General features: G+C 37.5%; 2 protein-coding genes across 4 annotated transcripts in view; both read left to right on the top strand.

Annotated features, from left to right (window-relative positions):
* Positions 1-58: 58 nt before the first annotated feature.
* atp5f1c (ATP synthase F1 subunit gamma) lies at positions 59-6,488 on the top strand. Of its 2 annotated transcripts, XM_057324825.1 has the most exons (9): positions 59-153; positions 599-633; positions 732-863; positions 946-1,150; positions 1,230-1,373; positions 1,463-1,527; positions 4,563-4,718; positions 5,078-5,174; positions 6,349-6,488. In XM_057324825.1, the coding sequence occupies exons 1-9, from the start codon at positions 113-115 to the stop codon at positions 6,350-6,352; spliced, it is 879 nt and encodes a 292-aa protein (XP_057180808.1). In that variant the 5' UTR covers positions 59-112; the 3' UTR covers positions 6,353-6,488. The 2 variants fall into 2 exon arrangements, with proteins under 2 accessions (XP_057180808.1, XP_057180809.1); XM_057324826.1 differs by lacking the exon at positions 6,349-6,488 and having other exon boundaries at positions 5,078-5,178.
* A 2,012-nt stretch (positions 6,489-8,500) lies between these two features.
* Positions 8,501-24,145, top strand: part of taf3 (TAF3 RNA polymerase II, TATA box binding protein (TBP)-associated facto) — a 50,610-nt gene continuing 34,965 nt past the window's right edge. Inside the window, exons 1-2 of one of the 2 annotated variants that reach the window (XM_057323491.1) lie at positions 8,501-8,801; positions 10,051-10,311. In XM_057323491.1, the coding sequence (XP_057179474.1) occupies positions 8,636-8,801; positions 10,051-10,311 (427 nt within the window). In that variant the 5' untranslated portion in view covers positions 8,501-8,635. Of the gene's footprint in view, positions 8,802-10,050; positions 10,312-13,127; positions 13,710-24,145 lie in introns of those variants that run through there. The other variant, XM_057323492.1, reaches the window with a different exon arrangement.

Raw genomic sequence — 24,145 nt, 5'->3', positions numbered from 1 at the left:
GTCACAGATTCGTGTGCATCTGTGATATCGCGAGGCTTGTGACGAAGCCGCGTTCTTCGCGCTTTATTTGCGCTTGCGCAGACCGGCTGCTCTGACCTTCATTGAAGTGAACATGTTCGCAAGGACCAGCGCGGCGGTGTTCCTCCCACAATGGTATATATTTATTTAATTGAACAACATAACGTGCGTTAGTATTCGTTTTACAGCGTGTTTAAACGTAATAAAGCTGTAATGTGTCAGTTGGTTAATTAAATGCAGGATAAATAGAGCAAGGACGTAATGAGCTTTAGGCCGCAGTGTGCCTCAGTCAAATCGTATGACAGCGCGCGACAGCTAGAGTTTATGATTAATATAAAGTTATTATGTTGTTAAAATCTGCGTTTAACTGCATTTTATATGCTGTGTTGTGTGCAATATGAGCTGTTTGTTTGGTAGTTGATCTATATAGTCGTGTGACGACATGAATGACAACGTTATTCGCTACGTTCGGTGTTATACCTTGAATTCAAGTACATTTATTTGCTTTCGGTTTAATTGACAGATTTTTGCATATGCATTCTGTTTATTGCTGTGTACTAAACCTTTCGATCTTTTGCAGTGGGCAGGTCAGGAACATGGCAACCTTGAAGGACAGTAAGTCAAGTTATTCCTAAGCATTATGAAAATGTCAACTGATGGCGAGGCTGTCATTATTTGCTGTATTAATTTACATCTGCTTTTTTTATTTTCAGTCACCATTCGGTTGAAGTCCATCAAGAACATTCAGAAGATCACCAAATCCATGAAGATGGTGGCAGCAGCTAAATATGCTAGAGCTGAGAGGTCCCTGAAGCCAGCTCGCGTCTATGGCACCGGTGCAATGGGTATGTCAAATCAAATGAATCGTATCCGTTGCTGTTTGTAATGCACAATCATTTGAAATGCATTGTGATGTTTGTTTTCTAGCTCTCTATGAGAAGGCCGAGATCAAGGCCCCAGAAGACAAGAATAAACATCTGATCATTGGCGTGTCTTCTGACCGTGGGCTCTGCGGTGCCGTCCACAGCAACGTGGCCAAGGCCATTAAGAGCGAAATCGCCAAGCTCTCTAGTGCTGGGAAAGAGGTTATGGTCGTAAATGTGGGTGACAAACTCAGAGGTCTGCTGTACAGGTACTTTTATTGCTTGCCTAACCGTATTATATTTTTGAGTTTTTCAAATAGTAAGTTTGTTCTTCCTGTAAACCCTCAGGACCCACGGAAAACACATCCTGATCAACTGTAAGGAGGTGGGCCGCAAACCTCCCACTTTCACTGATGCTTCCATCATTGCCACAGAGCTTCTTGACTCTGGCTATGAGTTCGACCAGGGAAGCATTGTATTCAACAGATTCAGGTTAGTGCACATCCTGTTATGTATCAATTCAGAATCATGGTAAAATCTAAGTTTTTTTTCTTTATTTGTTTTGATTGCGATTTGTTTAGGTCTGTGATTTCATACAAGACAGATGAGAAACCTCTGTTTTCCGTGGACACTGTTGCAAACTCAGGTACTGTTGAGAATTTTTTGTGACTGGGTACATCACAATAGAGACATTAACCAAATGCATGTTGCGGTAATTTACAATGCATTACAATATCAAACTATATCAGTTTCAGGCATTTTGCTTTAGGCCAAGTGTTTCTTAAGTTATAGAAATGCACATTAAAATGTAATTGCAACTGTCAGAAATAAAACTTATCAGGATGACTTTAGTAATAGCTTTTAAGAGTCCACTCAAACAAATTACTTGTTGAATGAACTAAATTGTATTATGACACCCATTTCCACCCATTTCCACAGATAACTAAATCTTAAATTCGTCAATTTATTTAATTTAATTTCAGATTAATGTAATTCATTTGTGTTAAGACAGTTAAATGTGAATGCTTCAGTGTGACACTATTTTTTTTAAATGAACATCTTTATTTTTACCACATGTAATGTATGGTGCTAGCAGGGCGCACCAGAGGGTTTACTGCATTTGCAGTGTATTTACTCACTGAGTAGAGCTGGATACATGCAAAAATGGCATAAATGTGCTCGTCCCCAACCTAAGCAAAACCTTTACTCTTCACCACTATGGTAACCCCCCAAAAAATCACAGACAACAGAACGTCTTCTGAATTTTAACATTACAGAACAGTAAACACTAACAAGTCTCCTTGGGGATATTCCAGAAAGTTGGTTATGTGACATGCCCTTGTAAGTTTAAGTGTTAGTTAGCTGATAACCCCAAATTTCGGTTTCAAAAACGGAGATAACTTTCAGGGTATGTAAGTAACCATAGCAACTTACTCTCTGAAGATAAGGTTATGTTCCAGGGTTAGTTCATTTTAAGGAAATGTTACTAAGCTTTAGGGGTTGTCTGCGCATGTGTGCGTTTTTGATGAGCGTTAAATGGGCGTGAAAGCACAGATTATATATAATATATTGTAATTTTAAATTAATATTACAATTACATTTCCAATCTCACCCATCGCAATTCAGCGTTCACAACTAATTTTATTATTAACTTTGATATTTAAAGATTATTTCACTTTTAAAGGTTAAATAATAATGTAAGCTGTTATTGTTAAACTTAATTACTGTATATACTTTGAATTAGGTTTATTAACACACCTCCAAATATCACTGGATAAATATACACACCTTACAATTTCCAACAGTTAAAGGATGTTAATAGTGAAGTATTTTAACTCCAGAGAAATTGTGCACTTGTTAGGCAATATTTGATGCATTGGGTCAAAGATAGTTGTGGCCTAATGGTTAGAGAGCCAGATTTAAAACCTAAAGGTTGCAAGTTCGATTCCCAGGCTGGCGTGTTTCCAAGGTGACCCCCAGTGGGATCACCATGGCATACTGTTCACATATTTAAATTCTTATTATAATTTTAAATCCATTTACATAAAAAAGACATAAAAAACGTAGACTTAAGGTTTTTCATACTGACCGTATTCCTTAAAAATGTCTTTCTGATCCTCAGCCTCCTCCTACAGTTTATTATTGAAAGGCCTTTCTCCAAATTACAATTAGCCTTTCAGGATTGGCCGTTTCCACCTCTTTTAACATTTGGAAAGTCATGGCCTTTTAGTAAACAAAGTCAAAAGAAAGAAACAAAAAACAAAATGTATGTGTATTTGAAAGGGATATATATAGGCTACATGACATATTGGACATGTGATGGGCCTCACATTTTAAACCTCTACCTCATGTCACAGCAGACCTTCATCCTCTGCTGCAAATTAATTATCATACATAGTGTAGTGTACTGAAAAGCATTGCACAAATTTTTCAAAAATTATGACCAATATAGTCGTTTCTAGAATTGAAAGAGTCTCCATTACATCAGCAACTGTTGCAAATAAAGCTGATACAATGCAAAGTCAGTTTTCAAAAAAAACAAATAAAGGTAGATTTTTTAAGGAACATACAGAGAAAGAACAAAAAAGAGGTTTAATACTGCCTTCAAAATTAGCGATGTGATGAAATGCAACACAATTTGGGTAAAATACCATGGTAGTATGGGATTCCTTTTGTGCCAATAAGAATGAACGCAAACTTTTAAAAAACGAACAAAAATATACAATGAGAAAGAAAATAAACACTTTGATAATGAAAACAATAAACTCAATTGCAAGAAAGTGACATGATTTTCAAATAAACTGCTATTTTTCTTAACAATTTTCTAAGTTTCGTTTTTGCAAATAATAGTTTTGAATTCGCTGCTAGATTTTTCATTTGCGCTTTCCGAGTTTTCGTTTACGCTTCTCAATTTTTCGTTCGCCTTTCTGGCACAAATCTCACGTGTAGGCAGGACTTATGGCCGCTTTACGCTGATTGGCTAGTGAGTTTTTGATTGACAGCTCCCTGACAAGGAAGTCGAAAAAAACCTATGAATTATAATGTTGTTTTACAGTCAAAAACTTTAAGCTTCCCGGCCGTTTCCATGGTGACTCGTGAAATCTGTGATCCATTGACGATGTCTTCATGTTGTTTCTGTGAGCGTGCGTTAACTGGGTATCTTTCGGGAGGTTTATTAAACTTACTCTTCAAACGTGTTCTGGAACCGACATACCCCGAGTAAGCAAGATTTGGGTTAATCAACCCAGAGTTCAGGGTTTAGCTGACGGTAAGTTAACCCTGCTTTCTGGAATACCCCCCTTGTCTGCCCAAAAACACAAATAAAATAGCACTTTAACCATTTTAAAATCTAAATGCTGGGAACTCAATCTGCTGTGTAGTTTCAGTTAGTCAATGAAAATGATTCATGTTGTCCCAACACAAATGGACTAAGTTACGTCAAAGAGTTGCCTATTTATGTCACACTTACACATTGAAATTGTGCTTGAGCAAGAAACCAATACAAATGTGTCATATCAAACTATATTGATTAAGAAAAACAAACAGCCTTTAAAAAACATTTTTTTTGAGTGAGTCCTTTCATATTTTATTCCTAAAGATTTTATGTAGCTCTACATTCCGATTTTGTTTAAATAACACAAAAATGGAATGAATTATGTGTTGTTGTTTTTCTTTGTGTAGAGAACATGGGCATCTATGATGACATTGATGCTGATGTGCTGAGGAACTATCAGGAATTTTCTCTGGTCAACATCATCTACTTTGGGTTGAAGGAGTCCACCACCAGTGAGCAGAGTGCCAGGATGACTGCTATGGACAGCGCTAGCAAGAACGCTTGTGAGTTGTCTTTCCATCTAGTTTCTTCTATCAGACAGGTGTTTCTGTGTCAGTTTCCATTTTCCAGCATATTAAACCTTTAGTGCTGTTGGCTGATAAAAGCTTTATTTCCTCTGTACAATGACAGCAACAACCATATAGTAACCGTTTACCAAACATTTGATAAATATACCAATTGTAAAACATTATTAAGTAATATAGTTAATTAGTATATCAGTGGGCTGTTTAGGGTTGCTATCCAACTTTACACTATAGCTTAGCACCCAACTATATAGTTATAAATGATATAAAGTTTTTAGTGTATTGTTTAATGACAATTGATTGCTTAATTTCGGTCTTGTATGTTTCTTGTCCTTTAGCTGAGATGATAGACAAGCTGACCCTGACCTTTAACCGAACTCGCCAGGCCGTCATTACCAAGGAGCTCATTGAGATCATTTCTGGAGCCGCTGCTCTGTAAGATGTCACACTCCCCCCCCCCCCCCCTTCTCTCTCTCTATCTCACGTGTGCAACATCCAAGACATAATTGTCCAACCAGACTTCCTACCTTTTCATTGTATTTATTTGTAGAAATGTCCATTGGCTGACTCTTTCTGATGAGCTTTTTTGTTGCATGTTTTCATCATTACATTTATAACATTTGTTTACTAAATGTTGACTAACCCTCATCTTTCCCTCAACTAACCTTTCATAATATGCATGCATTCATCATTTTCAGGAACTGAAGCATGACGGAGGTAACATCCTATAGCAGCTGTAGGACATAGTGTGTGCTTGTAGAGTGTGGTGTGAAACATGGGATTTTGGTTTCCTATATGATATTTGTTGCATAAAATGGATTACTGTAGTGTTGCTTAGGTTTTGTTGGCGTGACAGTGAAGTCAACATGAAATCAAAACTGACACTCTTTATACGCCTCAAAATTCTTTGAGCCAAGAGCTTTATAATCTTTAAATCAAAATTTTTGCTTCACCTTTAAAATGACTGTTTGAGAGACATTAATAAGGTCTCCCATTGGTAACTTTTCAGCTCCAACCACCTGTCATAAAGAGACAACTTTTCATGATCCGATCCTTGGATATTAAGTCCTGCCCAACACGTTTATTTTCTTAAAGTCTGTTTCACTCAGATACATTGTAGAAGTAAAATAGGTTGTAAGTATGGTTTCATGTTGACTTGTTTTTTTTTATGGTGGAGGGTAGAGAAGCTGATGTCTTGGGTGTAAATAGCGTGTATTGTGCAGGTTTGGTATTTGTAATAAACTTGTATGCCTAAATTTAAACAAGTTATAATAATCATACTCATTGCTAGGCAGTGATAGACTAACATTGTGCACCCTAAAAGTGAATGCAAATACCGGTGATGTGTGCAATCATTTTATACCAGAAATAAAGTTTCAAACATTTAGCCTTTGTCCAGTTTTGGAAAGCTGAATGTTATTTTGTTTGGTCAAAGAAACTGCATTTTTGTTTGATGGCTCAGAAATTACGTTCAGTAAATAATTTAAAATGTGTGTGTGTAAAATCAAATTGATTCTTAATCTTTACTCTATTCTCCATATATTATACGCATTTTAAGAGTGCCATGTGTAAAATTATTTCTGATTTTCTCTCTCTATTTTTTTTACAGATAAGAAGCCCTGTATAGGTTCCGTGTGGTTCTGGTGCACATGCCCGTCAATTCGGTGATCTGATGTAGAATTCATAAATATATATGTGCTTGTATTTGTACAATATTGGAGAAAATAAACCTCTTACAAAGAAACACCATCTAATTGAGTACTCGTCTATCTATTTCTAATGTTCCGATCAGCTTTGATGTCCTCTAGAAAAATAAAGATGTTTCCTGACCCTTGCTTGTTTTTCATTTGAATTAAAGCTTTCTTTGAAGGCACTCTGTGCTTGGCTGTGCTCCGAGGTTATCAATACAAAGAGAATACTGGGTCAATCCGTCCAATAAGCCCTGTCTAGCGTGTACACACTTTGCTTAAAACGCTATTAAGTTACTTTGAACTGATTACTGATAAACCCAATTGACTCGACGGCATCCTTATTGTTCCCTCTTATAATTGCCAATCAAAACAAGTTTAGGCTGCTTGTTATCCATTTGAAACTCAAACCAGGCCAGCCACCACAGTATCGGATTAAATGCTTGAGCTGTAGTGTTGGGTGTCTGTATTCATGAAAGGGTGAATTTGGGGGTCACTGATTTTGGAAGAGGGTCTGATCTATTAAAGTAATGGACAAGTAGAAAAGTTTGACCATATGGGTCACTCGTGTATTATTTAATCAGCTGTCACTAGATATCTGATTCTGATGGTTATCATCTGAGAAGTAAAGCCCATCAACCATACCCTTCTGCATTCTTTTCTGAGGACATTTTTAACATTGGGGGTGTTTTTTAAACAGTAGCTTTTATGCTTGGAATATCAGAAAATATGTTTATCAATGCACAAACAACGTGCTATGCAGTGATATTTGATTTTTTTAATATAAAAAGTAATTTTAATTTTACTTAAACACATAACAGTAAATAGAGTGAAAGAGTACATTTTTTTTGGAGCGGTCACTTGTTTTTTTAGGGGCTGTAATTTGCAATAAATAGGAAGCAGTTACATACTTTTCATTTATGTTCATTCAGCATAACATGATTTTACTACATTTTTTAGAACCTGTATTTGCAATAACGATATCAGAACTATTGTCTTGTTCCTATTATTTCAATTTTTGCAGCAAGTGTGAAAAAAAATATTTTTTTGTTGGTTAATTTTAGATTTTAAAAATATCAAGTTTTTTATTTATGTATTAAATAATTATAATCCTAGGGACCTTTCAAAAATAATAATTTATTGTTATGTATAAAGAGAGATAAACGTGTTTTGGTAGAGACCTGTGTTTGTTTATGACACACTTATTTGCATTTTCCTCCTGAAACAGGTGACAGTTTCTTTCTTCCCTTAAGCCTTATGGGCCCATCTCTGATCGACTGTGCACACTGGCACACTCAGCTGTACTTTTGGGCACATTTGTCTCTTGTGTTTTTCTTCTCTGTATCAGTGGTAAGATCATATCAGTCAGCAATTTTTAAAAAAATATTAATGTTATGAATTATTATACATAACATTATCAATTTAATATTACAACTGAAATGTCAATACCATGTCAAGGTTGTTCCGGGAGTGACACAAATTGTTTCGGTATTACAATTCAATCTTATTTAGCCCTTATCTTAAAATGTGAAAATGAAAATTTTGTTATTTCCAAGTATAACAAGAAGTTTGGTAATGACACTTTAAAACACATCCAGATTTTCTGACTTTACAGCTATTTTACATCAAATCACCATACAAGTCTTTTGTGAGGGTGTATAATAGTCGGGATTAACTATAGCCTACTGCACTGCTTGAACAATTTACAGTACGACTGGACAGTATGTATTAGTGTTTACCAAGTATACTTGGACTGAGCATACACATTTAAAGTCTGGTCTTGGATTGTTTAAATGTATTTGATTGTTATTCGTTTTATATCACTGCATCTATTCTAGAAGTTACATGAGAAATTTAGTTGCTTAGTACGAGAGTTGTACGCATACAAATGACAGCAAAAAATTCAATGAAATAATTAGCAAATCCAAAAAACGTACATTGATATTTTATATCAAATAGATATATATATGTGTGTATATATAAACAAACAGCGCTACACGCTTAGGGCGCATAATCGAGGCAGGACTAATCGAGCAGATACTGCGCTCTTCTGCGCATGCGCGGTCGATTGCTCCCCAATGCTTCGCTCGTGAAGTAAAGATGGCGGCTCCTATGGAAGCGCCAATGTCCATATTCATGTGAATGATCAAAACAAATCCCCTTCAGCCCTTACAGGCGCCGTGAAAGCGGCCTTTCGGCACCCGAGAGATGTGTGAAAGTTATGCGCGGTCGCTGCTGCGGGTGTCCGTGGCGCAGATGTGTCAGGCGGTGGGCTGGGACGCGGTGCAGCTGAGCGCTTGTGATCTGCTGTCCGATGTGCTGGAGAGATACGTCCAACAGCTGGTGCGGAGCTGCCACCGATACTCCGAGCTCTGTGAGTCCTTCAGACAGTTCATTTTTACTTCTACAGCGGTTTGTGCAGGAGAAGTGTGCGGAGTGTGTTTGTGTACTACTGTATGAAGCGTGTTTGTGCGTAAGCCCCGCCCACCACAACTGTTGTTAGCATGCTAAGCTAGCTAGGTACTCTAATGTAGATCGCTATTTTCGGGATAAAACCTTCACAAAACAGCGTTCTCTATTTTTATTTTTAACCAACCTAAGTAATACTTTATCACAGGCGTTTAGTTCTGAAGTTATCTGTAAGTTTTGTGCTCTAGGTGCTCGTTGACAGTTGACTAGGGTCTAGTAGTTAGCTGTCTGTTTAGGTTAACAGAGAACAGGCTTTTCTTAAAATATTTAATGTTGATCAAAATAAAGTGCAAATTTATGACGGTTCTAAACTGAGTTGTTTTCTACAGCTGAAACATGATAACATGAGCTAGATGTAATGATGCTGGGTAAAGATTCCCACCTGTTGCCATAGTGATGGTCTAAGCATCATGACTATTCTGACATCATGACTATAAACTGATCTTGTGTTTATTGTAAAAACACAATGTCTGTTATGTTAAGGTATAGTAACAAAACTATTGAGCTGTCAAAATGACAGTCTGAAATATGGCTCATATGTAAGTCCATTAAACTGTTATGTTCTTAAATCGTTTTGGAAGTGTGGTTTGTTTATGTCCATTCCTTTGTTTATGTCCATTCCAAAGTAATTTTTTTTACATTACATGTAAGAAGGTCTTATGTCAGTGTATGTGTATGAATTATTTGAAAAGTTAGGACATTCTGGGCAGGCATGCCTTTTGGAAAATTATTCTGTAATGTTATTGTTATTATGATGATTATTATTACGTGGTGGATCTACTTGGTTATGGTTTGTCACATTCTGTGATCAAACATTTTTGCGCGTATTATATATTCGTTGTATGGTATTGTTCACATTGTCTTTTTCTTATATATTATATACATAATGTAAAAATATATAAGGGTGAATATGATGTAAATTAAATCATTTATTTGATAAGTAGCCTTGTAAAACAGTTAACCTATAATATTACACAATCAGTAAATAAACCCAGTCAGGCCCATGAGAACTTTTACTCAATGCTTTCCTTTATTAATCAGATCTAAGGATGATTGTGAGTGTTACCGTATAAAGTCTTACTGCTATGCTCGGATGCTCCTCGTCATTATGCCAAAATAATTCCTAACTATTCAACCCCTCTCACTTCACTCAGATGGACGGACAGACCCTGGACTGAGTGATGTGGATCAGGCTTTTGGCTTCTTGGGCGTCAGTATAGCTGAACTTGAGGACTATGTGAACAATTTGGAGCCTGTTGGGTTTCCTCAAACGATCCCTCAGTTTCCCATTAGCAAGAGCAGCGTTCTGCAGTTTCCAGCTGCTGGCTTTGACACAGATGCTCGTGATGCCCTAAGGGGAGAGAGGAGAGACTATATCCCAAAATACTTCCCTCCGCTTGTCTCACTGCAGGAAGGTATGTACCAATGTTATTATCTTGCATATTTCGCTGAATATTTAAAACTATTTTTCAAAAGATCCACAACTAGATAACACTGTACCTATTTAGTTATTATTGTGTAGGATAATAGACATTTTTTATGATTTTATTTTATTTAGTGGATTAAAAATGAATGACCTATATTTATACTAGATTTGTAGTGTGTTGATCATATTACCAGTTGTAGACTCTGAAAGAACTAATTTACTTAGAAAAGAGAAATATTGTTATAATATTTTTATAATAAATGTATTTATTTGAAAAAATAACACATTTTATTGATAAATATAAATATAGATATAGATATAATATAAATGTATTTACAGATATTTTTTAATATTTTTATTTGATTGGCATTTTCTTGTTTGAACAATTAAAAAATAAACTTAAAAGCTAAATAAAAAATTCAAACCTTTACATAAAATTTTAAACACATAACATCTTAATGTCTTTTTCCCTTCTCCACAACCTCATCTAAATCCCTGTGACAATACTGTGTTAATACTTTGTGGTTAAATAAATAGCGTAGAAGTTGGAATAAGTGCTTGTGTAAGAGACATACAGTATTTGTGCTACATTAAACGTTTCAGTAAGTGTGTATTTTCGCTTTTCTCATTCGTTGCTTTCCAACTGGGACCTTTTAAAGTGCAACATGATCTTTCCAGAAACACTTGTAATGTTCAGACTCTTATGCTGTGACACAAAAAGACCAAAACGTTGTTGGTAAACATGTGCTCGATGGATGTCTTTGCCCGCTGTGATACGTTGCGTGTAGTGAGTGCTAATTTAAAGTCTTCAATGTTGATTTAAAAAATACACCTCAGATTTAACACAAGAATGTGTGACTCTGTAATAGTATAGTGAATAAACACATTTGTATTTCAGAAACCTGTGCGTATCCCGCATCATGCCACTGTGCTGTGCTTCTCCATATTTCCTCCTACCTGCTTACTCTATCCGGCTCATATCACACACACACACTCTCATCGCACACAGAGGAGGGGTGCCAGTGGGTGGTGGAGGGGCGGACATGATCAGGGTTGTTTCAGGTTGGACAGGAAGCTCCCTGGCTGTGAGGTGTGTTTGTGGGTGTCAGCGTGTGTGAAACAGGAAGCTGGCGGGCTGTGGGGTCTCAGGCATGTATGTGTGAGGAGCTGGCGGAGGTCCGGCCCGGATGGCAGACATCCCAGGTGAGTACGTGTGTGAGTCCTGCCAGGGCAGGGGTCTAACTGGGCTTGGAGCCAGCGCTCAGCTGGATGCCCCCAGAAGAAAGACTATAGATCTCCTTCTCTCGGTCTCTCTCTCTTCTACAGTTGCATTTCTTTTCCTGCTTCCTTCTGTTTCTTCCTCATAGATCAGTTGGAGACCATATTACACCGAATTTCCCCTCGCGCCGCAAATCTACATGCAAAACACACAAGAGTTTAAATATAAAATTCGCTTTTCTTTTAATATAATATGGGGTACATGTGTTTCTTTCCAAACCACAAAGGTTATGAAGCCTTTCTGTGTTTTTAAAAGCGATTAAAACACAAGCTGATGTGTGCGATTTTATAAAGTGTACTGTAATGTGATTGACTCCTGCAGTTGCAATTTCAGCCACTGGTTGGCGCCATTGGACCGTTTTCTTGCCCTTCATTGCAGACTCAAATTTTTAGTGTTAAAGTTTATACACTTATACTCGTTATAATACGAATTAAGAAAATACTTTGTTTTCATTTTACACATTTATAGACCACTTCGCTAGACGTAAACACTGGTCCAGAAGCACTTCCGGTTTCAGTTTTGATTTATTTATTATTGTTATTTGAAGTCGTACATATATAATTCAATCCTAAAGGTATTTGTTTCACACTGATTTTAAATCAGTTATAAATATTCTGGTTGGGTTTTGTTCAAACATTTCTGTAGTGAAACAGGAAGTTCTTCTGGACTTAAACCAGTGTTTATTACATCATTCGATGTGGTCTTGTTTTTTAACTTGAATGTTATAAATATTGGACATCTTGACTTTTTTTGTTTGAAAATGAATGCTTTAATAATATAAGCATTTTTATATTTCGGCTTATTAAAACGGACATTCTGGTTTTTGTATGTAGATGTCATTTGGTTGGATCTTGATTTAGATCTGGGACTCAAGGTGTGTAGTCCAGGTTTTCCTCTTGACTTTAATGCTAATATCTGTCTTTTTGCATTAAGAAACCTGCCCGTTGTCAAAATTTAGAACTTTATACCAGTAACGTATGACACAAGGTGAAAGTATTATTTGGATTTATCGATGTTATTAAACATTTAATTGTATATATTAAAACTGTGCAGCTTCAAATTAGATTTAAGGTCAATGTGTTGTTATATTAAGATGGATTACACTCGGCCATGGTGGGCTTTGTCCAAGCCAACATGCTCTTGTTTGTCTTTTGTGCAGGAGTGCATTGTTGTTCAGTCCTGAGGGAAGAAGGTAATGGGAGGTAGAAAAGGCGATTGCATCTCTACACTGAAATTACCAGCGATCACACAGCCTGATAAAGCCTCTCCGTCTATGCAGAGAGAGAACAAGATTAAGATGAGTGCTCTAAAAATGTACGGCTACATGGAAGCACTGCAGTTCTAAACTGTAGTTTCAATGCAGCCCAACTATCTGCATATATTGTGCTGTATAGATGTTGCATCATGTGGTTGCACATTAGATCCTTTTGTTTATTATAATGACAGTAACGTTTTGTTGCATCAGAGGCTTGTAATGTACGCAAGTGCATTGATCAAGCTTTTCGTTTTGTTCTATTGCACGCTTGCAATCTCGCAAGTTTCCTCGCACGGCACCGCTCGCTCGCAGCGCAGTCTCTGTGAATCTCCTGGTCCAGGGGTGCTGATTATTACCTCAGTTTCTTCTGTTCGCTTATGAATCGAGCGGGCTCCGTATTTGACTCGCTTCGTTATCGCCTCTTTTCAAAGCCTCACAAGGGCGTAAAATGATTAGAGGAGAGCCTGACAATGCGTGAAGAGATTTGCACAGTTTCCGTAGATGTCAGGTGCAGCCGTTACACTCTAAAAAGAGAAAAGGATGAATATTAAAGGCCCCCGTCTTTTCTCCTTTTCTTCCGCCGCGACATTCACATCTTCTTTAGAGAGAATAGGGCCCAGGGCCCGCTCTGATTGGTGAGGGCATGCTCCCGTAGCCAGGAGAATCCGACCTTATGAAAAGAATTTTGTCTTTTAAGTATAATAGTCATTACTGTCTTGCTTTCTGTCTCTCGCTATTTTAAGTCATGCTACTTTTCCAGCGAAGCGAGCTGGAGCTGGCGCTCGGCTGAGGGAGGGAACTGCAAGACTCTGGTCTGAGTTTCAACCAACTTGTGAATGATGTTGTAGTAAAGGTATTGCAAACTATCATGGCGCATCACAGTTGTACAATTGTGGAAAACGTATTGATATTACACATGGAATCTATATTTTCTGTTGAATATAAAGTATAAATATTTTGGGGGAAATGGTGCTTGACCACTGTCCACCACTGAAAAAACCCTGTAATTTTACAGTAAAATATATATTTTTTTACTGGTTTTTTTTACAGATTTTTTATGTATTTTCGAAATACGGTCAAAAAAACGTAAAATTACAAGAGAAAGATCCAGCTGCCAGAAAATTTCTGATTTTATTTTGTCCAGTTTATTTTTGAGATACGGTCAGAAACTGTGAAATTACAGGAAAGACAGCAAATTTACAAGAAAAATGGGGAAAACAATTATGAAATATCCTTATATCCTGTAATTTTACAAGAAAAATCACTGTTATTTTACAGTATATTGCTGTTAATCCATCTGACAGGAAATTTCAGATTTTTTTACGGATTTAGTTTACAGTATGGATGGATAGGTTTGTTTGTCAACTACCCAGATATAGATATTTTGCTTTAACACTCTGTAAGAAAAACTGTAATTTCACAGTATTGTACTTTACAAAATTTGTTATTTTGCGGTATTTTTCTACAGAGTAGTGAGTCGTGACATTGCCACATCAGTGACACCTTTTTGATTGTAATACATCCAATTTGGTTTAGTTTTGTTATTGTTTTAAAAACTTTACATTATGAGGACATAATCGTGCTTTCTAGTGGAAAGTCGATCCTTTTAGAAATCATTGCAAAACCATCTTTTCTTTGTTGGAAACACGTGGATCAGTTCCAGATCGGACGCTGGCACCGACACCCTGGCGCTGGAACAGGGGCTTCAGTTTGCTGTGTTTTACGTCTGACTGTGACACTCTCGCTGATGTAGTAACTCCTGTATTATCTCTCTCCCCTCCTCTTATCTCAATGTATTTCCCTTCCTCGTCCCCCTTTGCTCACGGAGAGAGAGGGCTATCTGCTCTTTGTAGTTTTCTGACTATTTATGTCGGACAAGGTCAGAATCGTTTAAACTTGCCTGGCTCCCTCAGACCTGAAGATAAGATGAGAGCAGAAAGGATGGGGATCGATGGACGAGTGCAGATTTATTTTCCTCTCGCCTTTCCTCCGTCGCTCTCTCTCTTTGTCTCTCGTCCACCCCTCTCAGTCTTTAACAGAGGTTTGGCTGCGTTGGATCCATTTTTCTTTTTTACTTTCGTTTGTTGGGCCCTTTAAAATACAGTACCTAAACGGGCCACTTTGCTCATCTAGATCAAATCAAAGAGCAAATTAAAACGCTATCAAATAAATCTGACATGTGACTGGAGGATTTGTTTGACAAAATTGGCTTCTGGGCAATTCCGTGAAAATGTCAACCTTACCACGAAAAAATGAAGTTTTTACCAGCGGTTTTTATGGTAACAGCACAGATTTTAACATTTGGTGGTTCAAATACCCATGTGAGATCTCTCTTCAAATTTGTAAAGCATTTGTTTTATTTTTAGTGCATGATTTTTCATAGTCAGGTAAGTGCCATTTTCAGGATTGTCACATCCATAACGCTACATATTCCTCATAAATGGACACATGAAAATGAATATAAAGTATCTATTTTATGTTCTATAAAGAGGCATCCCTTCTCCATTCATTGGGTATTATTGCTTCAGGATTGTGCATTTTATTTCACAGAAATCCTACAAATTTTATCGTCTCCCAAAAACGACGTCCTTTTTTTGTCACATCCATAACGCATGTTTATTTCCCTTTTTTAAATATACATTTTTTTCATAGACTGACATTTTTTAATGTTTAGACTGTATCAACAAGGGTTCAGTAAAATATAAACAGATGTTTCAATATAATCGTAACAAATTCATCTCTGAGCATTTTTATGTCAAGTCCATAACGCAAAATGTCACGTCCATAACGCGGGAATTGCCCTTCTTTAAACACAAGTAATAAGAGTGAGTCCACCCAAAAATAACAATTCTGTCATTATTTGTTCAAACTTGTATGTGACTCTTTCTTCAGTGGAACACAAAAGAAGATATTTGGAAAAATGTCTGGTTTAGTGTCAATAGAATGGAAGTCGATGGGGGCCAATGTTGTTTGGTTACCCACATTCTTCAAAATATCTTCTTTTGTGTTCTGCACAAGAAATAAAATCATACAGATTTACAATGACATGGGGGTGAATAAATTATGAATGGATTTTCATTTGAAAAATTTGTTTATGAAAATTAAAATATTTGATTCATTGTTATGTGACGACAGAAATGATGACAGATCTTTCATTTTAGCGTGAACTGTATCTTTTATAATTTAGATGTGTGAGATGCCATGAAGTGAGCTCAGCGCAGACCTATGTGTGTGTTGAGAGAAGCCTTGTCTTATGTTACTCTGTCGTGGCTTTATGATAGATGGCTCAACCCAACCCTACTGCCCCCTGTCACAACCGTTTACCTCCCCCTGTCTGCCGACCGCATGGATGAGTGTGTGCATGTGTGTCAGAAAGAGCGAGAAAGACAGAGAGCTCCGTGTTTGCTCGTGGGCACATTGTGATTGACAGGTCTGGGATGACTCCCCGCTGTACTGGGCAAGGTACCGCGAGCGTGCCGGAGCGCGCGTGTGAACGGTAGACAGCAAGGAGCCGGTTATTGGGCTCGGCGGAGAGGTCACCTGACCCAGGATCAGTCCTGGAGAGTGAGCTGCCCTCCTCTGCCCAGGTGTGCTAACTCAAAACGTGTGTGCGTGTGTGTGAGGTTCCTAAATCTTTCCTTGCCTTTATGTTAGGTGCAAATTTCTCTCATAATTAAGTGACTTGAAAGCTTTTTTGTGAGAAAACACATAATCCACTTTATTTTACCCCATTTTTATGTCTTCCAGGAATCGTTTGATTCTTTTGTCATGCAGCCCGTGTCTTTCCCATTCTTTTCACTCCTCTTTTCATTCTTCCCTCTGTGGTGGTTTTGCGTCCTTCGTTCTTAATTCGATCCTCTCCATAGCCGAAACACTCGCAAGTGTAAAGACTTCAGATACAGGTATGCGCAAAGTCAAGCTTATTTTATCTTGGTAAAGTTTCATGTCGGCGTAAAGTGCGGTTTGTCTCAGCTCTAATTCTGAATCTTTTCAAGTGGATCGAGTAACTAAGTTGGCACCCATTTCAGTTGGTTTCTCACGATCTTTGGGTTTGAAGTGAATGCTTGAGATTCATTTCGTAGATATATACAATGTATCCGAATTCCTCCTTGCGCAGAAATAATCTAGGATACCTCAACAAAGTTCAAGTGTTTTTTTATTATTATTTATTATCTATTATTATAAAGTCTAGAAATAACTAAAAAGGAAACGTATGTGTGTTGGGATGTTGCTGTGATGTTGAATGAAAGCTTTTTAGTATAAATGATACGCTGCTGTGCTTTTATTTTTATGTCCTGTCTTCTATCTTTCTCCATGAGTCATCATTGTGTATCTGCAGTGTCTCTTTGCAGTATACCTTCGCTGAGGCGTTTGATCCCAAAGACATATTAAAAGCAATTATGTAAGGAGATATGAGGGTGGGATGTCATTATGAAAGTAAATTATTATTTGTTTTATTGACAACAACGTTTCTGTCATTCCCACACTGCCATCTTTATGCGGTTGCAGTGTCATGGCAGAGAAGTTAATTTCAAGTTGATTTGGTACGATGTGGGATTTGTCTGACTAAGCGTTTGAGATGTTGACTCACACCCACTGTTTTGGCTGTTGTACCTCTAAACACATAATGTACGAATATGTTTATTTTATTTAGGCTGTTTTAGACAAATAGCACATTTTAAAGTGGGTGTTTTTGTTTTATCTTTTAATCTGATGAACACAAAGCTGTTGAAGTAGTAAAAAATGTTTTTTTTTCGTTTCTTATTTTTTTCTTATTATTTTGTGGATTATTTTGAATGTTATTATAGCAATAGAACAGAACATTGGTATACATTGCATTGTTTTTTAAAATCTTTCAAAGTAAATGTTTACAACGATTTTAATGGTTTAATTAAAAAATGTTTTCAGAAATTTGACCATATAAACAAATGTTAAGCCCATAAGTATTTTGTCTGTTGATTTTAAACTCAGAGCCAGTTCAGTAAATTTGTGACTGAGGTTACGCGTCTTCCAGTAAATCTCCTGTAGTACCACTTCTTCCATTAGATGGCACTGTTGCATCAGCCACCCGGACTCTTTATAATCTTTATCTTTCTATCTGTCTCTTTGCTGTCCGTCTGCCATTCGCACACAAACATATTCCACGTGTTTTCTCAGGAATTTTTTTTCTCAGCATGTTTGTTTATATAGAACATACTGTACGGTGTGTGTGTGTGTGTGTACACTCACAATGTGGCAGCAGGCATTAACTTGGCCTGTTGTCCCCGCACTAAGCGTAGGTGTCATGTGATGATTGGCTTGCAAGGCCACCATCTCTCTTTCTGGCATTATGACATGAAAGACATTCTGAGCCTTGTATCTGGCACGCTCGATCACCACCTACGAATTTCTCATCCACATATATACGTTATGTGTGGTGATACTTTAAAGAAACTGCTTTTTTGTGTTGAATAGTAACGCTAGCGTTACGTTCAGTTTATTTCTCTCTCACCCATATGATTCATAAGGTGTATTGTTTTAGAAATCAGTCATCTTTAAGAAAGCCCATTCTAGTTGTTTAGGCATCATTTGGAAACGTATCTAAGAAAAGATTCTTGTATACATGAGTGTTAGATCCCTTAGAAATACACAGATATTAGCCTCTGTTGCCGCTGGGCCTGGTGGGTTTGGGTCGTTGTGGTTTTGTTGGGACCGCTGTGGATGTTTGTGTATTAAAGAGTTTTTTTAACTGATGTTATGTGACTCTGACTGCGTGTATTGGGCTTGGTTCGTCCGGTGGATGGGAGTGGTAGGAATGTAAATCCTTCCCCAGAGAGAGTGACAGCCTTGTGGGCTCAACAGAACCTCTGCCCCTGGTCCCAGGGCGCAAGGGTGGGTCAGTGTTAACTCAGGCTGAAATAGCCAGTTCCTGGTGTTTGTGTGTGTGCACGCTTGAGATGGAGCAAATATATAACGGATAACAGTAGCACTTGCTGCTCCAACATAAAAATTCCAACATTTGATTCACTTTTTCAGATGGAAGTGCATCCAGTGATATTAGCCTAATGTATAACATTTTGATGTTTTGTAGGTCTTGTACTTTCTACTTTTTTCTTTTTTTACATTATTTCACTAATAAAAATCCGAACATATCGAGCATACCGAACTGTGACTAAGTTTCACATTGCAACCTGATAAGCATACTTATAGAAATGCTAGATTGTCCTTTCTTATGATTTGAGGTAACTTCTCGATCTGAAGGCTTTTGTTGAAATACTTGAAACTATTTAAGATTAGATGTGCCTGCATAGAATATATCTATATGTGTGTTATTCTATATAACACATGTTTTTCAATACTATTTTGAAAGCATCCCAGCATGTTCCGCAATGGTCAGTGCCTCAGATTTTGCCGAGCTCTATATTTGATACAAAGTTTTGATTTGTTTGCTAACTATATTTCAACACTATATTTGAATGGCTTCACTAATATTCTAAAATGAGAAATTTAGAAATAATACAGATGACAGCAATGTAATTCAGCCTTGAATATTAAGTGTTACTCTCTCTCTCTCTCTCTCTCTCTCTCTCTCTCTCTCTCTCTCTCTCTCTCTCTCTCTCTCTCTCTCTCTCTCACACACGGTGCTGCTGAAGCGTTTAGCGGTGCCAGGGAATTAGTGTGTGTTTATTGTCCTAGCAGAGAGGGAGTCTAGGTAAGCACTTAATGCCACCATAGGAAACAAGAGGTGGATGAGACCAACGTTCAGACGGAGGGCAAAAAAATCACTGCGCACGCTGCCACTCGAGAGCGCTTTTACTGAACCAGAAAGAACATTTAATAACCGTTGATTTTCTGCATTTACACTAATTTGTAGTGGCCATAAACATATAAGCCACATTAGGCGTATGAATAGCAGTGCATTAGAAATCAAAATATCATTGATTTTAAAACACACTCTTGAACAGCATACAAGCAACATTTCACAGAGTTGTTTTGGGTTTTCGTTTTAAAGCCGTTTGCATTCATCAAATGGCAAAAGTGGCTTTGAAAAATGAATTTAAAGAGTCATTTGTTTACATTTCGTATTGCATTTGTGTCCTGGTAACACTTTTGACATTTTGTAATTTAATGCAAAAACATTCAGATGTTATTAATTGTTCCCTAAGAGCCAATGAATACATCTTACACTATATTGCTTTAACCAGCTTGTTAAATCTTGTTAAAATGATTTTTAACTTGTTAAAATGTCTGGTTAAAGTGTTTTCTAGATTAGCAGTATGATAACTACCACCGCAGTCCATAAAGATGAGTAACCTATTAAATCTGCAGGTAGACATTATTCCCATGATGTCATGCGCATCACATTATGATCCGCCTATCTGTTATTTCTATTGTCTATGTCTTTTGTCTTCTTTGGACACTTTTGCCATTTTTGCCAGAATAGCCTATACTCACTAATAAGGATTTTTTTTAGCTCGCCTGGTTGGGTCAGTAGTTCACATTTGTATTTGCCCATGCCAAAATGTTCAATCAATTTTGTTTTTTTTTCTTCTAATCGTTCCCTTGTAAAGGATAACATTGTGTTTTAGTACAAAGTGTTTACTGGACACAGCAAATACAAAAAACGACTTTTTTAAACCCGTTTTAACTGAAGTCTGAAGCCTTTCTTGCAGTTTTGACAAAATGATTTGGTAACTGATTTACATCTGTTGAATTTGCATCAGCTGTGTTTTTTCATAAGACGGAAAACCAATCTTTAGTTTGCAAGGCTTGGAGCACATTTATTGAACACAAGTAACGATTACTCAATAGGGAATGTTATGACAACTGCAAAAATGAATTTTTTTTCATCATTTACTCACACTTATGTCATTTCAATCCTGTATGACTTTCAACAGATATTTTGAAGAATGTTGGTAACGAAACAACATGGCCCCATGTTGATTTCCATTGTATGTACATAAAACCACTGAGACAATTCTTAAAAATATCTTGTTTTATATTACACAGAAGAAAGAGTCACAAACAAGTTTTGAACAACATGAAAGTGAATTCATTTGTAGTAATTGTCAAATATTTTCTTATTAAATGATGTTTTTTTTGGTCTTTAGCTAAATGGGTAGTCGCCTCAGGTAGAGACTTCACCAAGCAACGGATGTTTCGGTGGAAAGTTGACCTTAACATAACAACTGCGTCCATTTTGAATTTGCACTCGACGAAGTATTGACTTTCGCTGCGGCAATATAGGGCTGTCATTCAGAATATTGGCAGACTGTAGCAAAAGATAATTACCGTGTAAGGTTTATGTGATATAAATGATCTGTCAGAAGGCAGAATGGAAGTTTCTGGTGTGGTGTGTCTGGGCCGTGAAGTAGAACAGGAAGCACACTTGTCCACCGCAGGAAAGAACGGTCGCTAGATAACGACTATCGGTTTCGTGCCGCTGCTGTTAAGATGCTTTGCCTGCGCATGTGCTTGTTATCTGCATAGGGAGTGAAATGCTGCATTTATGCATTACATCAGGTGTATGCGAAATAAATGTGAATCCAAGGTGCGTATTTTTGGGGCCTGGTTTGTGTGTGAGTTTTTGCGTTTGTTGATGTAGGGTTTTGATGTGCAGCTTAAATTGTGAACAAAAAATATTTCTTTCCAAGCATTTTCTATTTTTTATTTAAATACGAATGAAAAACAATAGAAAACACGATTGATCGATATTCAATATTTTATGAAGCAAGTACAATTTATTTTCAGAATTGAACTTCTCTGTCTTGGCCGATGTGCAGTGCATCCACGCAGAAAGCAGCAATTTTAAATCGCACGAATGGTAGAGACAGATGGACGGAGAGAGTGCATTGTAGACAGCGGAGGATGGAGAGCGAAAGATTGGCTGGGAAGATGGAGAGGAGGAAAAGACGGAGGGACCGGCGGTTCGCCTGCGGAATACAAAAAGGGTTTTTCCATCTGGAGCGTTTGCCCTCATGGCACCAGCGGAGGCAAGGAAACACAGCTTAGATTAATGCACTGATAGAGCGAGGGAGAGTCGGGCGAGCGCGCGCGCGAGAGAGAGAGAGAGATAGAGCCACAGAGCCACTGGATGAGAGACGCCTAGAAAGAAGAGAGTCCAGGATTAATTGAATGACTTCTGGATTGAACTCATGATGGACGAGACTTCCAAATGAAGAACTGTGAGGGGAAAAAACGACAAGTCGTGTAAAATGACCTCGGCAGTAAAACAATTAATGTCATTTTGTTTTTCGGCCTAAATGGAGTTCAACTGGACCCATTCTCTTATACTTGGGTTAACCTTTGCGAGATATAAATAGCCGAGAGTGGTTTGCCAGCGAATTTGCTGAAACCTAATCCACGTACACTTTTATCAGGCATTGTTTTATCGCTGTTACTTATTTGGCTTGTAACAAATGTAGGGAGATGTCGTGGCAGTGCGGACAGACGGGGCAATATGCACATGTGGCATTATCAGCTATCGCTGACTGGGTTTCTGCTGCCCATAGATCTAGACACAACGTGATTGACTGCAATCGAAACGCGAGAGAATCCGATAAACAGGTTCACGTCCACTTGCACTGAAATGTACCCCTCATAGCAGCCTGTTGGGAATTCTTGACATGAGGCGCTGAGAAAAGCAGGGAGGGGGATTTTTACGTTCGTAAAAGATTTAAGATTGTTTTGCTGGCAACATTATTCAGCTGTTTTACTAGGTCAGGTTAAGAAAGACTTTAAGGCATACAAAGTTGTTGTTTATAGTGCACGCAAAAAGTGCACGGAGAAGGCGGCAAAATGCATAACAATGCTCTCTTCACTTTTATATATTTATGGTTTAGAACCATCGTTAGCTTTGTTTCCAAAGTTTCAGTACATAACGGCACTTTAGTCTGTGCTACGAATGTACTGCAAATGCTTTTAAGAGCGCTAGAGGCGAACAGCAATGAGATATACAGCTCTTTGCTTGGAGCGCGTCAGGAACGTGAGTGAAACGCACACGTGAATTAAACGCATTAATGAAATAATACGTCATTAATAGCGGTTCACTTCTGCGATTTGCTAAGATTGCGGTCATATCAGCAGCAAACCATACTGGAGTTCACCCGAACCGTACCCCAGACCTCCCTTTTTAAGTGGACTCGGGGACGGTTCTCGGGTGCACACCTGGGTTCGCAAGACAACGTTCACATCATCCAAGCGAACCGAACTCTTGACATCAGTCCAGACCTGGTGCGCATCAAAAGTGCTAATGTGAAACCGCCCTTAGTGTCATGGTCTCAACTAAGGATGTTCACGAATGCTCGAATATTCCATCTGCACTAACTATTTGAAAATTAAAAATGCTATTTGAATATTCGTTTCTTCATAAGAATAAAAACTGCCTCACCACAGGGTTAAGTTACCGCTACAGAAGACCTCAGAGTTGTCACGTCTTATTTAACGCTTCTTCACTTCATCTGTAATGATTTTATATTGTACAGAAAATATAAAATTTAATTTGGATGTGTTCCTAAATCTTTGTTCACTCAGATAGCAAGCTAGTTGAAATATTTTAAGTTTACACACCGGATGCCCGGATTTTCTTTTTGTATTATACCGTTCCGCGCAGGTTTAACTGCAGTTTTTATGTATTTTTCTAGTTGTTTTCTTTTTTCCAAAGTTGCTTATTTTTTCAACATTAAAAAAACTATATACAGGTTGTAATATTAATGCGTTATGAATATTTAAAGATACGCGAAGCGGAGGGTCTTGTATCACACTGAAGGGGCTTATTTCGCGATAACAGCCGGCTGTTTGTACATTATCCCGCTTATTACACGGCTACTTGCCACATGAGAAAAAAACTGGACGTGAAATGTGAATTTGAAATATTTTATTAGCTCATTTTTACCGAGTGCAGACCTTCCGTGAGGAAAAGCCGCTAAGTTTCGGCTTTAAAGTAAGAAACGACGTTCAAACATCACGAACAGGCAAATTGGTTTAATCATTTGTAAATATTATGTCATATATGTTATTAAAAGACATATTTATAATACATTTTTGTGTAAAATTAAACTGCCCCTCTCAAAATGATTTGCAGCATCCGTTATTTGAAAATAACAACCCTTGGAATGTCGCGACTGGCCAATCAGAATCAAGCATTCAAATGATCTGTGTAATAACTTAATTTAAATAAACAAATATTCGAATATTCGTTTTTTATGAGCTCAAATATTCAAATATGAAATTATTGAAAAATGCCAATTCCTAGTCTTTACAACTTCAAGTAAAGTTGTAAATTCAAGTATTTCCTTACTGATTATTATT

The sequence above is a fragment of the Triplophysa rosa genome, linkage group LG24 (genome assembly GCF_024868665.1).
Source record: "Triplophysa rosa linkage group LG24, Trosa_1v2, whole genome shotgun sequence".
Classification (NCBI taxonomy): domain Eukaryota; kingdom Metazoa; phylum Chordata; class Actinopteri; order Cypriniformes; family Nemacheilidae; genus Triplophysa; species Triplophysa rosa.
The sequence above is the reverse complement of the archived record's forward strand: the minus strand, read 5'-3'. Positions and strand labels throughout refer to the sequence as shown.